At 44.4% G+C, this 16,229-nt stretch overlaps 2 protein-coding genes across 4 annotated transcripts; both read left to right on the plus strand.

The window, feature by feature from the left end:
- Positions 1–895: 895 nt before the first annotated feature.
- C13H1orf54 (chromosome 13 C1orf54 homolog) lies at positions 896–8,383 on the plus strand. 3 transcript variants are annotated; one of them, XM_058275294.2, is made up of 7 exons: positions 896–1,025; positions 1,223–1,454; positions 2,675–2,755; positions 3,955–4,013; positions 4,503–4,613; positions 7,537–7,638; positions 8,311–8,383. In XM_058275294.2, exons 2-6 carry the CDS (start codon positions 1,409–1,411, stop codon positions 7,633–7,635), a joined length of 396 nt encoding a protein of 131 aa, XP_058131277.1. In that variant the 5' UTR covers positions 896–1,025; positions 1,223–1,408; the 3' UTR covers positions 7,636–7,638; positions 8,311–8,383. The 3 variants fall into 3 exon arrangements, with proteins under 3 accessions (XP_058131277.1, XP_058131278.1, XP_058131279.1); XM_058275295.2 differs by having other exon boundaries at positions 7,540–7,638; XM_058275296.2 differs by lacking the exons at positions 7,537–7,638; positions 8,311–8,383 and adding an exon at positions 5,513–5,645.
- A 1,603-nt stretch (positions 8,384–9,986) lies between these two features.
- CIART (circadian associated repressor of transcription) lies at positions 9,987–13,921 on the plus strand. Its single transcript, XM_058275289.2, has 6 exons — positions 9,987–10,081; positions 10,690–11,116; positions 11,291–11,366; positions 11,596–11,674; positions 11,794–11,905; positions 13,266–13,921. The coding sequence occupies exons 2-6, from the start codon at positions 10,751–10,753 to the stop codon at positions 13,785–13,787; spliced, it is 1,155 nt and encodes a 384-aa protein (XP_058131272.1). The 5' UTR covers positions 9,987–10,081; positions 10,690–10,750; the 3' UTR covers positions 13,788–13,921.
- The last annotated feature ends 2,308 nt before the right edge of the window (positions 13,922–16,229 follow it).

Consider the following 16,229-nt stretch of genomic DNA (forward strand, 5'->3'; position numbering starts at 1 on the left):
GTCCTGGGAACTGCTGCCGCCTGGAAGCGGGGATGGGCTGCGGCTGGGACTGGGCTGGGCGGAGACACGGATTCCAGAATTCGGTTCAGCCTTGGCGGCGGTTTCCTTTCCTTACTTTGTGGGGAAGAGGGGTAGTAATCCTTACCTCTTCTTGGACGGCTGCAGAGGGGGGAAGATCCTGTTTGTACCTAAAGAACAAATACAAAGCGAGCACAGGATAGGGGGTGCGGGGAGATAGGGACGGGTATTGTTCTTACTTGAATGAAAGGAAATGAGCTTACTGGCTCAGGATTCCAGTGCGCCCTGCTTCTGAGCCCAGCAGGCTGAGTCAGGGGAAGAGATAGGATGAGACAACTCATTTCATCTATCCCTTGAACTATTACCACAGCGTCTTCTGAGCCATGGGAGGAGGCTCCAAACCTATCTTGATAGTGGCAGGGTCCACAGAGATGTGCATAGTGCCTGGCTCATAGTAGGTGCTGAATGGATATTTATTAATTTCCTTAAAACAAAAACAAAAAACAAAACCCTCATCCTCTTGCTTGTGAGCCCCGAATTGCCTATCAGACTTTTTAGCACATATGTTGTTTCTGAATTGAATTGAATAAAAACTGAAAATATAAAAGCAGAGGGAAGGATAAGATGAACTCTACCCCTGGAGGCTGGAATGAAGGGAACACAAGTGACTGAAAGTGGGAGGGGAGGTGTGGCATCTGTAGCAGGTCTGCTTCCTCCCTCTTCTGTCATATGTCCAGGAAGTTGAGAAAGATGAGGTGAGGTCGGTACTCATTAGAGAGGAAATATCTGGCTGGGAGTTGTTGTTTTTTAATCAGAAGCGATGCAGCAGGTGTTTTGAGAGTCAAACAATATGTGGTGGATAAATAGTGCTCCCTGTCTAAGACAGGAAGAAGAGAGGGAGTAATTTCAGTCTAGAAGACCGCTCACCCCTTCTACAGCACATTTCAACTGTGATGGAAGAAACTGTGATTAAGCCTCAAAGAGAAGGGCAACTCTGAATGGGGATGGTAAGTTAGGGACGGTAAAAGGGAAGGTGAGTTTTTTGTGAGGGCTGGGAGGGAGGGAGGCAAGGAAGGGAGAGGGGAAGCTTCTTGGTAGGCTGTTTTTTGTAGTGGCAGTTGGAGTCTTAGATGGATCTAATCCAGGTCTGGGGTTGTTCAGTGAATATGTTCACATCAGAATCCACTTATTCTTCTCTTAAAAGGAGCGGCTTTGACTGAGGACCTGTTGTGACTGAAGATCAGTCTGCCAGTGGGCAGGGAATTCTTCCCCCTGAGGAAAGCATTGCTGCAGTTCCCTCCCAGTGTTGAGGGGCGAGGGGCGGGGTAAGTTTGGTGGGAAACGCTGTAATTTCCTTTTTTACTTTCATAGCAATAGTGGAGAATCCAGAATGGATGTCCGCTTAGTAGCCATCCTTGCTGTGTCACTTACCCTGGGTAAGTCCACTCCTCCTCTCTCTAAGCTTTTGCATTATGAGGTCTTCTACTATAAATGGGGTGGGGAGAAAGAAAATGAGAGGGTGAGAGATGCAATTGAATGAGGAGTGATAGTATTCTCTCATCTGTGCTGGAGTCCTGTGTTGTGGTGGGCAGGAAGGTTTCTGAAAGGTAGACCTAGGAAAAAGGGAAGAAAGCAGAGTCCCATCAAAGAAGAAAAGGCCTTGGGGGATTGGTTCCCAGACATGTGGAGCTCCTAGTAAGAATAAACACAGTTCTTCTTCACCACAGAGTTAAACAAGATGAGAGGGACTAAAGGGAGCGAGAGAGAAGTGGACTCTTTGAGGGTGGGGGAGTTTGAAACTAGTGTGGGAAGCCAGGGTATCTCCTTTTCCAGGGAGTTGGAGAAAACCCTTTAAATAGGCAAAGACGCAGAAGTAGGGGTGGCCTTCAGGGTAGTGGAAAACAGGTTGCCTTCAGGGGCTGGGTCCCAAGAGTTGCCGGCTCCTTCCCTCCTTTGTTCTCTAGTCTGCCAGGTATATCTCATTGTTTCCTTTTCCTCCAGATTCTTGTGTCTTTAGCTTGGGGTTTGGGGGAGACCCTTTCAGAAGCTTAAGGAAGTGTTTAGCAGGAGGCCTAGAGTTTTTTATCCAGCCATATGAAAGCCGCATATTTTGAGTTCTGGGAAGGAAGAAAAACTAATGAAGATGCATTATTTACCCAGCTGACTCATTTTAAGAAAGCGGATATTAAGTGGCTTATTCAGGGTTGTTCCGCTAGTTAGCAGGAGTCTGAGAACTGAAACCCAAATCCAAGAGGCCAAGGTGTGTATGTGTGTTATTTGAGAGACACTAATCTTTCACAAATACAATAACATCTGGAGAATACTGAATAGATTTGGAGTTTTAAATTTACGATCTCTCTCTGCTTCTATACTCTTTTTTTAGGCTTTGTTCTCCTTCGGGTTTACAGTATGTGAAGGGACCTATTTTTAGTTCTGGGAATTCCTGGATTCAAAGGGCTCAGAGTAACAAGTCTCATCACAGATATGGAGCCCAGAAGATTGAGAAGGAGTTAGAAGTGCAGAGGCAGGGAAATATTATGACCTCTGAGAGGGGAGACAGAGAAAGGGAACTGCTAGAGCTGGGATCAATTCCTGATGTGCTCCTGTTGCTAAAGAGTTCCAGATGCCCCTTGACCCCTAACCCTTGTCTCCACAGGACAAGAAAATGAGGATGAAATACTGGAAGAGATTGAATATTATCAAGTGGAGTATTATTACACAGTCACCCCAACTTACGGTGAGTACCTGTAAGGGTCTGACCCTTAGCAGGGTGGAGAGAGGCTGAGGGGATACTTGATTCTCGGATTTTGTCTTTTCCTTTGGTATAGAACAACTAGGTCAGGGAAATTTGATCATGAGTATAGACGATCAACACTCATGATGTTAATTCATAAGCCAGTGATTTTCACCTCTTTGGAAACTGGCCATAATTGAATAATTTACATAGTTTCAAACAGGTAAATTATTTTAGATACCAGACCAAAAATATAAATGTTCACCCATTAACATTTTTTCCATCTAATTTATTTTATACATTCATATTTTTCTTAAGCATTTTTTTCAATTTTATTGATAAATATTAATAAAGTATAAATTACCATCCAAAGACTACAATCTTTGGTATACAGTCTTTGGTATAATCACGTTTGTGCATTCATCACCCCAGTTACTGTTAGAGCACTTTCATTATTCTAATAATAATAATAATAAACAAAAAACAAAACAAAACTCATCACTTTTCAATCTCTCCATGCATCACCTGGCATATATAACTGCTATTCTTTTTCCTTCTCTCTAGTAATTTGTATTTATATTTTGTAAAAACAGTCTTATATATATGCAATGTCACCCATATTTGTATTTTACACAAGGTTTTACTATCTTATAGAGTCCCATGTTACAGTTTTTTGCTTTCCTTCTAGTTATATACATGACCTTAGACTTTCCCTTTCAACCCTGTCATACCCATACAATAGCACTGCTAGTTACAGACACTGTGATATGCTTTAAACATTTCTATCCATTTCCAAAGATTTACAAACAACCTTTTTAACAATTCTGCACAGAGTAACCCTGAGATTTCCATTCTCTACCCTCCTTCTATTTTCTGGTGACCCATATTCTGATTATTAACTTCATGAGTTTACACAGTATGTCTAGTTCATAATACCATAATCATATAGTATTTGTTCATAATTGAATAATTTATATAATTTCAAATATGTAAATTATTTTAGATACCAGATAAAAATATGATTGTTCACCCACTAACATCTTTGACAGTAAGATTAATTAGAATTGGATTATGCCAAGAAACCTAACACCTTGAATAAATTGAAGTGTTATGAGCAATCTCTTCCCCTTCTCATTTCAGGATCCAAGGTTCTCTTCCCTTTTCTGATATTACTGTTATAACTGCTTTTTTTTCCTCTCCAGATGATTTTGGTGCAAATTTTACCATTGATTACTCCATGTTTGAGTCAGAGGACAGGCTGGTGAGTGACTTCTACTTTGGGGAATTTTTTTTTACAGTTTTTTTTCCTTCCTTTTATTAGAGAAGTTGTGGGTTTACACAACAATCATGCATAAAATACAGGATTCCCTCCCTACCTTGGAGAATTTTTGTGTACAGAGTCAGGATAGATAATATTTAAAACAAAACTGGGTAATGTTGAAATGTAACGGATTAGCAAGACCAGACATAAGTTAGAAGAAATGTAACTAGATAGTGGGCCCCAAAGAGCCTTGTTAACCACCGTGAGGGAAGAAAAGGAAACTAGAACACAGGGGGTTTCCTAAGATACTGAAAGGAGAGCAGCCTTGAGTCAAGGGACTTGGAAAACAGGATGGGCTTATGATCTATGCAAGCGTAAGGTAGGGAGAAGCCCTGGATTTTGGGGGGAGGGGGGATAAAGATGAGAGAAACTGAAGATGTTTGATGGAGGAGATGATAACTTTGTGTTTCCCAACCCTACTGAGGGCAGAACAGATTGGATACAGAGGTGACAGAAGCTGTAGAGACCACCATTAGTCTTGTGACAGAACATGCAGACCATCCAAAGCCTGTAACAGTGAAACCTGTGACAACAGAAGCAGTGAGTAGTTTGGGACTTGGGGGGGAGGGAGACTGATGGAAGCATCCTACTCTGGATAGATGCCAGTGCTGGAAACATGGAGCAGAAGGAGGGCTGGAATACACTCCTTCTGGGGGAAACAAAATAACAATAACTGCAGTGCAGGTGTTGATCTCAACTTGGCTATTATACCTTTCACTGTTATTTAATACTAACCCTATATAGAGAATACTGGGAAGATTTGGTGCAGTTAAATTTCTGTCCAATAGTACTCAATGTATATGTAACCTAGGCCTAAGGCTGCTGAGGATGGAAAGAAATCTGTGGCGTTATTATTGCTCTCAAGAACTGTATAAAACTCATGTCTACACTTATGAAACATTTAGAATAAAATAAAAAGTGTATGCATATAATGTTAAATTACATATATAAATGAGAGCATATGACAGACAAGTTTTAGGTAATGGAATGAGAGAGATCAGAACAGGCCAGAGCTGTCTGAAATGTTTTTAGGAGATGGTCATGCTTGAGATATACCTTGAAGAACTTTTGATTGACGGAAAGCATAAAAGGATTAAAGTGATCGGGGGAAGGATAGTTATTTCAAGGAGAGAGCAGCAAGGGTGAGGGGGATACGACAAGCATAGTATGTTTAGTGGGTAGGGTAAGATTGAAGGAGAGGGTATATGAAAGGCAACAATGGGAAAATCAAGAAAAAATTAAATATACAAAGCTCTTAATAGTTGCATGGTAATTTCACACAGAGTAAGATTGAGCTAAGTTACAGAAGGTCTGGAGTATCAGACTGAAATTTGAACTTTATCTTACAACAAACAATAGGGAGCCAAGTAAGTTCTATGGCATGGTAAAGACATGATGAAAATAGTTTTTACAAAAACTGCTCATCTGGTTGTATGCAGGATACAGTGGCATAAAGAGAGATTCATGAGGTTTGCATTAGTCCAGAAATTACCTATTAATGGTCTGGATTAGAAAAGTGGCATTATGAATGTAAAGAAGACAAATATTTTGAAGAAAATGCCTTGCTTCAGTGATAATTTAATATAAGAAATAAATGAGGGGAAGTGGACTTGGCCCAATGAATAGGGCGTCTGACTATCACATGGGAGGTCCATGGTTCAAACTCCGGGCCTCCTTGACCCATGTGGAGCTGGCCCACGCACAGTGCTGACACGCACAAGGAGTGCCATGCCACGCAGGCGTGTCCCCTGCGTAGGGGAGCCCCACGCATAAGGAGTGCTCCCTGTAAGGAGAGCTGCCCAGCGCGAAAGAAAGTGCAGCCTGCCCAGGAATGGCGCCGCACACATGGAGAGCTGATGCAACAAGATGATGCAACAAAAAGAGACACAGATTCCCAGTGCTGCTGATAAGGATAGAAGCTGTCACAGAAGAACACACAGCAAATGGACAGAGAGAGCAGATTACTGGGGGTGGGGGGTGGGGTGGGAGAGAAATAAATAAAAAATAAAATCTTTAAAAAAAAAAAAGAGGGAAACGGACTTTGGCCTGGTGGTTAGGGCGTCCATCTACCACATGGGAGGCCTGCGGTTCAAGCCCTGGGCCTCCTTGACCCGTGTGGAGCTGGCCCATGGGCAGTGCTGATGCGCGCAGGGAGTGCCCTGCCACACAGGGGTGTCCCCCGCGTAGGGGAGCCCCACGCGCAAGGAGTGCACCATAAGGAGAGCCGCCCAGCACGAAGGAGGGAGCAGCCTGCCAAGGAATGGCGCCACCCACACTTCCCGTGCTGCTGACGACAACAGAAGCGGACAAAGAAACAAGACGCAGCAAAAAGACACAGAGAGCAGACAACCGGGGGAGGGGAGAGGAGGGGAATTAAATAAATAAATAAATAAATAAATCTTTAAAAAATAAAAAATAAAAAAAAAAAGAAAGAAAGAAATGAGGAAAGAGTTAAAATAACTTAAAGGTTTTGAACATGGATGTCTAGGAAAATGGTTGACCAAAATGCAAACTGTAGGCCAGGGTGGTTTAAAAGGCAAGTTAGGAATTTGGTATTGGCCAAGCTGAATTTACAGTGATTGCCCTATAAATGTGTCTAAAGGTAGCTGAACTAAGTCAGGACTAGAGTTCTAACTGCAAAGTCAGTTATGAAAGTAGATGAGTTCAATAGAGGCAGTACACACACAAGACCAGAAGGCCAGTGACTGTGCCTGTCGCTAGGAGGAGGAAGAGGAATCAACCAAGGAAATGGGAAGGTAGGCAGATAGCCAAGTTTGTATTATGGAACCTAGAAGACAAAGTTTAATATGACAAATCAAAAGCTACCAAGGAGAGGCCATTGGTAACCCCAAAGAAAGCAGTTTTAAGCTAGTGGTTGGAGCAAAAGCTAGATTTTATGGACTTAGGGAGTCAATTATGAGACAATGGAGGCAGATATGAACCAGCCATGTGAGAAGTCGTGATGAAAGAGGAGAAGCAACAGCTGGAAAGGCAACAGGACCAAAGAGAGGCCTGCATGTAGTTGAAGGTAGATGGGAAGGCCAGTAGGAACGGAAGGCTGAAAGGTGCCAATGACAAACTGATAAATCTTTTAAAGTATACAGGAGTCTCCCTTTACATTGCAAACTCCTGAGGAGAGGGACCATGTCTTAATCACATTTTTACCCCCCACCCCTAGCACCCAGTATAGTGACTAGCACAGTGGCATGAATGCAATAGACAGAAAATAGGAGTCGTCAAATTGAGTGGGGGTCTCCCTGGTACGGTCAGGAATGGCTGAAAGGCACAGAGGAAAGGACCCCTTTTAGTGATGAGGGCTGGATTTTTCTCTACGTTCAGAGGAAAGGAAGACAGAGGTTGGTGTAAAGAGTTGGTTATTCTTCGGGGGGGCGGGGGTTGGCAGCATGGGATAGGGATAGGGAGGGTGATTCTGGTCTGCTGTTGGGGGATGTCTGTATTTTAGCAGAGTCCAGATCTGAATGATGCTGTGTCCAGTCTGCAGAGTCCTGTTCCTCTTCTCCTGCCCTGGGCCCTGGTTCATGGGGGGATGCTTCTCCTGTAGAAGGTAAGAGTGCAGCCACTGGCCTTGGGGGAGTCTGTGAAGTAATTTTTAGCAGTATGACTGGCCAGTGTTTCTAACCTGGTCAACTTTCAGCTGCTTAAAGAAGGAAGAGGTATCACCTTTAGAAAAATCTTCTTATTGTCTAATCTTAAAGAGATTCTGAGATCACTGTTTGGGAGATATTGAGGCAAAGAATTTTGTAAGAATCGGTCATTTTTCTGAACCCAGAGGACTCCTAGATGAGAGGCAGGCTTCCTTTGTCAGCCTTGAGGAATCAGAGTTGGTTCCAGCCTGGCCCTGGCTTAAGGCGTGGGCAGGTGCCAAAGGGCAAAATGGGTGGGGTCCTACAACAGGTAGAGTCAAGAAGCAAAGTTCAGAGACTTATGGAGTGTTTCCCTAAGGTGAGGGAGGGATGGTGGGGAAAGGAGGAGAGAGAGGAGTAAGCCCTATTAGAGGGAGGAATGTAATTTGGGATTCTAAATAACTGTGGGGCATTCAGACATTTAGGAGAAGGAAGGAGAAGTGGGGAGGGAAGGAGACATCATCCAGGAGAAATCCCAGTTTCAAATATGGAATCTAGGGAGTTTACATAGAGGTGGGGTACTTAGAAGGGCTTCCTGGGCCTCCTGATCTTGTCATATTGTCTCCCCCACACACACACCCTTTGCTTTTTAGGAGAAAGAAGGCTGCTACGATTCTTTGGATGAGGAATTGGGAAGATAAAGAATAAATGAAATAATTTGTTTACTCTCCGACTCCTTCATGAGGTTCTGTTCTAAAACCACAGCACTAAAAAGGCACCAGGATTTGGAGATGGGAAAGGTAGATTAGAAAGATAGAAAGAGAGTGAGGTGGATTTTTAAATTTTATTTTATTTTTTACTATTCTCTCATTGGGTCTGAAGCCAGTTTGTTGTCTGTGGATGCACTTCACCATTCTTCCTCAAATTTCAGGTTTATTCAGTCCATAAATCTCTCTGACTCTATTGTTTTATTTTACCGTATATGGGGTTGAGACAGTGTGTTTGGAGAAAGAGACTTGAGATTTATTTAGAACCTGTTTTCTTTTTATAAAATAAGCATATTGTCAAACATCTGTAAAATATTAAAAACTACTGAGAATAGACTTAAAATCATCACACACACCCTAAATTATATGTCTTTTGCAGTTAATAAATTAGGGCAGGGACAGACTCGAAAAAAATTAAAATTTATAAAAAAATAAATAAAATTTCCCTACCCTTGGGACCCTGACCAGAACTTGTGCTGCCCCCTAGCGGTCTCTTCGGTGACGTATCCCTATGTGACATCCAGCCCACAGTCCCTGGACTCTCCCCTTTTTCCAGTTACTTGGACACTCTGAGACTTGACTCCCTCCCATCTTCAAAGCCTTTCGAATCTTCACTAGCGAACAATTAACGAAACTGAAGCTGGACCTAGGAGCTAGACCTAGCCACAACCTTGGCGACTGGGGAGCTAGCCCACTTTGTTTCGCATGCTGCGGATCAGTGAACTCAGGGCTCGGCCCGAGGAGCCCGGATAGAACAGTCAGGGACAGCCTGAGTTGGGCTTAGATCTCTAGAGTCATGGCAGACTGGCATCTGAGCTGGTAACGTGCGTGGCAGGTTATGTAAGGAAAGGGCTGGGGGAGCCGCCCCAGTGGGGGCCCGGGAGAGAACGCGGTGTTCTCGGCGGCAGTCCCCACCCTCCTCACCCAGCAGAGCAGGAGACACCCAGCTTGGAGAGAGGGAGGAGGGGAGGGTGAAACAGAGACCGGGGAGTCACGAGTGCTGGGGCCGCCGCGAGAGGGAGACGATAGCCAGGGTCACACATTCATTCTCTTACACACGTTGCAGACACAAGTCGTGGAAGGTTTCCACGTGCGGCGCTCGTGAGCGGAAGCGCTCAAAGAGGGGGCGGGAGGGTCCGCGCCAGAGGCGGAGCCGGGGGTTCCAGGGGCGGAAGAGCGCGCCTCACGCAGCACAGCCAATCTGCGCGCTCAGATGCGCACCTCCTGCGCATCACCATCCTATTTAAGGCCCCGGGTTCCGCCCTCTTACTCCCTTTCTTCCCTTTCCACCCTCTCTTCCTTACCCGCTCCCCTCCCCACCTTTTCTCATCACCGGGTCCTCTCCGGTAGCCGCATGTGGGGGCGGAGCACGGAATGCTTCCATCCCAGCCAATCATCGCTTCGCTGCTTCGCGAATGGCCGAGCCCCTTGCGCGCGGTAGCAAATGGGTGAGAACTTCGGTAATAAGAGTCACGTGTTACCGGCTCAGCCACCAATGAGGGTGCGAGGTCTGTGTACGCAGGGGAGGCACGTGCAGAGCCGCACGTGTCCGGGGGGGTAGGGGCGGGACCCTCGGCGAGAGGCGGAGGTGGTTAGCCTAGCCGGAGACAGGCGGTGAGGCGGCGAGAGACAGAGCCGGACTGAGCCGAGCGCGCAGGTGAGGAGGCTCGGAGGCTCGGAGGCTCGCAGGGTGGGGAGCTAGTCGCGCCCGAGGACCGGCCCCGGAGGAGGTGGATTTGGGGACCTGACGCAGATCTTGGGAGGGCTAGCATCACGGGCGGAGAGGGACCGGCGCGGGGATCCTGCTACTAAAAAATTGCGGAGGGGCGGGAGGCCTGCCCGGTGGGGCAGTTCCCGCAGAATCAGAAGGTGGGTTCCGGAGCCCAGACCTGTCCGGATTTACCGCTCGCTTACAGGGTGAGCTCAGGCAGAGAGGCTCACTGCAGAGTCAGGCTGGGGAACAGCCGAGGCGAACTAGCGGGCCGGGGGAAGGTGTCGAGGGTGGTATTTACTCAGAGCTGGGGGGAGAAAGAACAGAGGTTGTGTCAGGCCAGGCGCTGCTCTGAGGAGGCCAGAGAGGCAGTTTTTTAATGGAGGTGGGGGTGGGGTGAGGAGATGGCTTTTTCTATTGTCTCTGAGCCTATAATACCGAGGAGGGGTGGATAGGAAGAGTTGTAATTATTCTGTGTAGGGCACGCCACCCTCTCAGTCCATTTCCTAATCCTCTGACTCTGTGGTTTCATGCTCCCTTGCTTTGCTCTTCAGTTGCAGGTTCTGATTTTTGAGTACTCCAGGAGCTGCTCTTCCAGTCGCTACTTCTGGACCTATGGATTCTCCATCTAGCGTTTCATCCTATTCTTCCTTCTCCCTGTCTTCCTCTTTTTCCACCTCCTCAGTGAACAGTGAATTTGGCTTCTCCCCTGATATTGAGGGGAAGGACATGGGGGCCTATGGGCTCAGGCCAGACACTGTTGGGCAGGGAGGAGATTCTCGGCCGTGCCCAGGTCCTATCCGCTACAGGCATCGACCCAAGGTTTTGAAGAAACATCATACACCATCTCACCTGGAAGAGCAGGGCTTGGCTTCTCCCATGGCAGAATCTGGGATCAAAAGGTCAAGAGATGGTGAATTGGAGACCAGTCTAAACCTCCAGAGTTGTATCACAGAAGGAGACATGCTCTTTGCTCAGAAGGTAAGAGAAAGCAACGGGAAGGAGATGACCCTACTGGAGTAGCTTAGCATTCAGCTGGTTCATAAGGATCCTGTAAGGATAGTTTTGGCTCCTAGGTTTGGAGGTAGAAGGAGAATCAGTAATGCTGTGAGCAGTTTTCTGTCTTTTCTTGATCTTTGTCCTGTTATTCTTCAGTGTAAAGAGCTCCAAGGATTTATTCGTCCCCTCACAGACCTACTAAATGGGCTGAAGATGGGTCGTTTTGAGAGAGGTAATTAGTTGCATTTATTTGGGCTAGGTTTTTTTGTTTGTTCGTGTTGTATTTTTTTTTTTTTTTAAGTTTGTATTTCCCTTAAGTTTCTGTTTGGGGGCCATGGTTATTTCTTTTTTATATCTGTGACCTAGTTTCTTTAGCTGACTCAATTTAACCCTCTTCTATCTGTCCTTTCTCTTGACTAAATGCTTGAGTCTTAATCCTTGGTTTTTCTCTCCGATGGTAGGATTGAGCAGTTTTCAGCAGAGTGTGGCAATGGACAGGATCCAACGTATTGTAGGTGTCTTGCAGAAGCCACAAATGGGGTAAGTCCCTCTGGTTCTTTCCTTACTGTCTCATCAAAATGGGAGATAGCCTTAATCCTGTCTTCCTTATTTTCTCCCTTAATGGCTCTTTTTTTTTTTTTTTAATTCCCCCTTCACAGGGAACGTTATCTAGGAACCCTGCTACAGGTAGAAGGGATGTTGAAGACTTGGTTTCCTCATATAGCTGCCCCGAGGTCATCATTGGGTGATAGCAGACACCAGCTAACCAAGGTAGGAATTTATAAGCCTGAGGATGAGGTAGGAGATTAACCAAGGAAATGAAGTGTACATGTAGAAATAGGTTCCCCTTTCCATCTTCCATTTCCTTCTGGGTCTTTGCAACAAATTTCCTTTCAGGGAAGGAAACATCTAAGCTTCCTTTGTTATCTTGAATTCCTAGAGAGTTTTTGTTCTGTTTGTTTGGGTCACTGGGAAGAACATACTATTTAATCCTGTCCCTCATGCTGCAATTTATCTGCTTTCTGCATAGATATCAATTATAAGGCTTTTTACCTGGCCAAATGGTTCATGCAGGAAGAGGCCTCAGATGGTCTCTGCAAGTGTTTTCTTTCTTGCTCCCCCACAGACCCTTCCCTCTCCCTCTTTTCACTTCTCCCCAAGTATCCTTGTACCAAACCTTTTTGAAGCCTTAAAGTCAGTGCAGTGGGTTCAAATACAGATCATAAGAGGTACCACATTGGTGGTGGCATTTATGGGGAGCTTTGAAAGTATTCTAAGACCTAGTGTGGAAGTGACCAATTTTTGTGCCTTCAAGTAATAGGGGATTGGACAGACATGCAGTTGATGGAGAGGGGAAGGCTTGTAGATAATGGCCAATCCTCCTTGTCTTTAGTAATCACAGCTTATTATTGAGTATATGCTGTAAGAATAATTGATTAAAAAATAAAGAATATGGAGAGATTAAAAATTAAAAAATAAAGAGTACTTGAGAAAAAAATAAGTAGTAGGAACATGCCTGCATATTTTACACTTCTTAACACAGAAAATTAGAATTTACAATACAGAAATTGGGAAATGCTGAATCCAATTAAAAATAGACTTTTTAAATATACCAAATTTAAGCTATGGATCAAAGGTGCTAGTGGTAATATTCTGGTGATTCTCTCTCATAATCTCTAACAAATGTTCCAAAACAATGCAAGGTGTTGATGGAGGGGTGACGTATGAGAATTCTGCATGGTATGCATGCCGGTTTTATAAACTCATACTTTCCTAATAAAATGTGCATATATATTTTTAAAGTAGATTTTTAAAAAACAAATTCTATATTGAATCCTTTTATAAATAGTGGGAATCTGTGGGACTGTTTTATTTTATTCATCTCTGGCTATCCAGTACCTGATATAGGGTATATAGTAGACCTTCAGGTATTTCTGAATAAATGAAAGTAAAATTTGATTTCTACACTTTTACGTAACCATACCCTGGCAGGAATATGTTTGTTGCATAAAACGAGGTTATGTCTGGATTGAAAACTGAGTTCCCAAGAAAAACGAAGGTTTAGGCAACCAGGTGGAACTAATTTGAAAGCTTTCTCTACAATTTTTTTCTCTTCTCTTCTCCTCTATAGCATTTGCCAAGCCACTACACTAATCTAGCTGCTTACTCTCCTGCACCTCCCATGGAAACGGTGGACCAGATGCAGCTAGGGTATCTTGTTCTGAAGCAGAATAAGCCTTGGCACCTCACAGAATGGCCAGCTATGAACCTCACCTGGATCCACACCACTCCAATTTGCAACCCCCCTCTCAGTACCCCAGGAACCATCTCCTTTAGCCATGGTCCTTTAGGCACTGGAACCAGCATTGGCCTCATCCTTTTCCTCCAGCATGGAGTGCAGTCTACCCACTCTGCCCCAACCACTCCAGTTCCACCTACTACAGCATCTCCTTTCATCTCTGGTGATGCTAAGAAACTGTCTGGAAAGGGGCCCCGATGCCACAGTTTGCCAGTGACTCCTACATCAGACTGGAGATGCACCCCATCTCCTCCTGGTCTACCCACCATAGCCAGAGAGATGACCGTGGGACACCTAGAGGTGATGAGAAGCCATCCTCTGGTTGCTCCTGATGCCCATCTTCTCAACCCCTAACCCAGAACATGAGGCTCTCCTATGTGGTTTCTAATTTGTAGTAATTATGTGTGTATCTATTTTTTACTTTTAATGTGTGTATTTGTGCTGAGGGAAGATATGTCCTTTCTGATTAAAGATATTTTATATCTAAAGGGTTTGCTGATTGGGATAAACTAAAAACTCCCTCAAATAGCAATCTTTATCCTCTGAGCTGGAGAAAGGAAAGGAGGTGGGGATGTTCCTGAACATGAACTCCACCAAGTTGGAAGTCTAGGTGGAACAGTATAGGTCCCCTGTGAGAGGGAAAGGGACTCTTACTTTCCACTCTACTGCTGTCTTCCTAGGGAACCCCCTTGGGACTGTTTCAGGGATCAGAGTTTGATTTGTATTTTCATTCAGACTCAGAGACAAGTACCAAGTACCGTTGTTTTTCTGACTCACTCTCACTCTTGTAATCTCGCAACTGGTCCAGACTATCAGGTACTTCTGCTCTGGGATAACACTTTGCTTTGAGTTTCTGAAGTTTGTGTGTAAATGCATATATAACGTACTGCTGCCAGAGGAGGAACATGAGCCAGAACAGCCACTGTGGTTGCCAGTTTTTGTTTCTGTTTTAATTTATTAAAGTATATCACTCATACATAAACATACATAAACAATAAGTACACTGTATAGTAATAGTTGTGAACTTACAAAGCAAACATATATAACGTCATACAGGACTCTCATAACTCACCCTACTACCAATACCTTGCAATATTGTTAAACCTTTTTACTTAATGGTTAAAGAGCACTGTCAAAATACTACTACTAACCAAAGTATTTTCTCCCTACCGACCCTATTATTATCTTTATATCATTTATTTATGAGCATACATAAACAGTAAGTATAGTAAAAGTTGTGAACTTACAAAGCAAACATGCATAACATCATACACGGGTCCCATACATGAACCCTCCACCAACACCTTGCATTGTCAAATTATGAAAGAATATTGTCAAAATCCTACCAATTATAGTCACCTTAAATTTGGTGTGTTTTCCCCACAACCCACCCAATTATTTTTTCAATATATTTTTTATGACAGAAGTTGTAAACATAAAACAATCATGCATGTGTACAGAATTCCCAAACCACCCCTCTATCAAGACACCATACTGTGGTAGAACATTTGTTACAGATAAGATAATATCATTTGATGGTTACCCCCTCCATAGTGTACATTTGGCTCATATTTTCCGTACTGCCACATTATCAACACAGAACATCTTTGGCATAGATGCAAGAATATTATTACTGCTAAGCACAATCCATAGGTCACTCCAGTTGTGTTTTTCCCATGCTTCTCCACATTCCCACCACCCTGCAGTAGTGCTCTAGCTCACAAAGGACACTTTTGCATCTGTACCATTGATGACGATTCTCATCCATTTCTTGGTTTACTGTGCTGTTCAGTTCCTAGATCATTCTCTAGCTTTCTGTCGATTGGCATTTGCATACCTAGACTACCATTTGCAGCCACATCCCCATTTATAAAAAGCTGTTATCATTTGTTACCATCCACTCTGTACATTTCCACATTTTTACAGTAAAGCTGTTTAAAACTACTACATACATTAAACATCAGTAGTCCATCTCAGTCCTCCTCTTCTTTAAGAATCCAACACCTACCACCAGGTCTTTTTTTAAAGATTTATTTATTTCTCTCCCCTCCCCCCCTGCCCCGCCCCACCCCGCCCCGCCCCAGTTGTCTGTTCTCTGTGTCTATTTGCTGCGTGTTCTTTGTCTGCTTCTGTTGTCATCAGCGGCAAGGGAATCTGTGTTTCTTTTTGCTGCGTCATCTTGTGTGTCAGCTCTCCCTGTGTGCGGCACCATTCCTGGGCAGGCTGCACTTTCTCTCGTGCTGGGCAGCTCTCCTTACGGGGCGCATTCCTTGCACGTGGGGCTCTCCTACTTGGGGGACACCCCTGCGTGGCATGGCACTCCTTGCGCACATCAGCGCTGCGCTTGGGCCAGCTCCACAGGGGTCAAGGAGGCCCAGGGTTTGAACCGCGGACCTCCCATGTGGTAGACGGACGCCCTATCCACTGGGCCAAGTCCGCTTCCCTATCACTAGGTCTTGAAGATATTTTCCTACTGTTTATTTTAGATGCTTTATGGTTCTTGCTTTCATTTTTAGGTCTTTGATCCATTTTGAGTTCATTTTTGAATAAGGTGTGAGATAGGGGTCCTCTTTCTTTCTTTCGGCTGTTGATATCCAGTTCTTTGAGCACTATTTATTGAATGGATTGTTCTGCCCGAGCTGTGTGGGTTTGATAGCCTAGTCAAAAATCACTTGACCATACATGTGAGGGTCTGTTTCTGAGCCATCAGTTTGATTCCATTGGTCTATGTGTCTATCTTTATGCCAGTACTGTGCTATTTTTACCACCATAGCTAGGTACTATGATTTAAAGTCT

Source organism: Dasypus novemcinctus, chromosome 13 (genome assembly GCF_030445035.2).
Source record: "Dasypus novemcinctus isolate mDasNov1 chromosome 13, mDasNov1.1.hap2, whole genome shotgun sequence".
Taxonomy (NCBI): domain Eukaryota; kingdom Metazoa; phylum Chordata; class Mammalia; order Cingulata; family Dasypodidae; genus Dasypus; species Dasypus novemcinctus.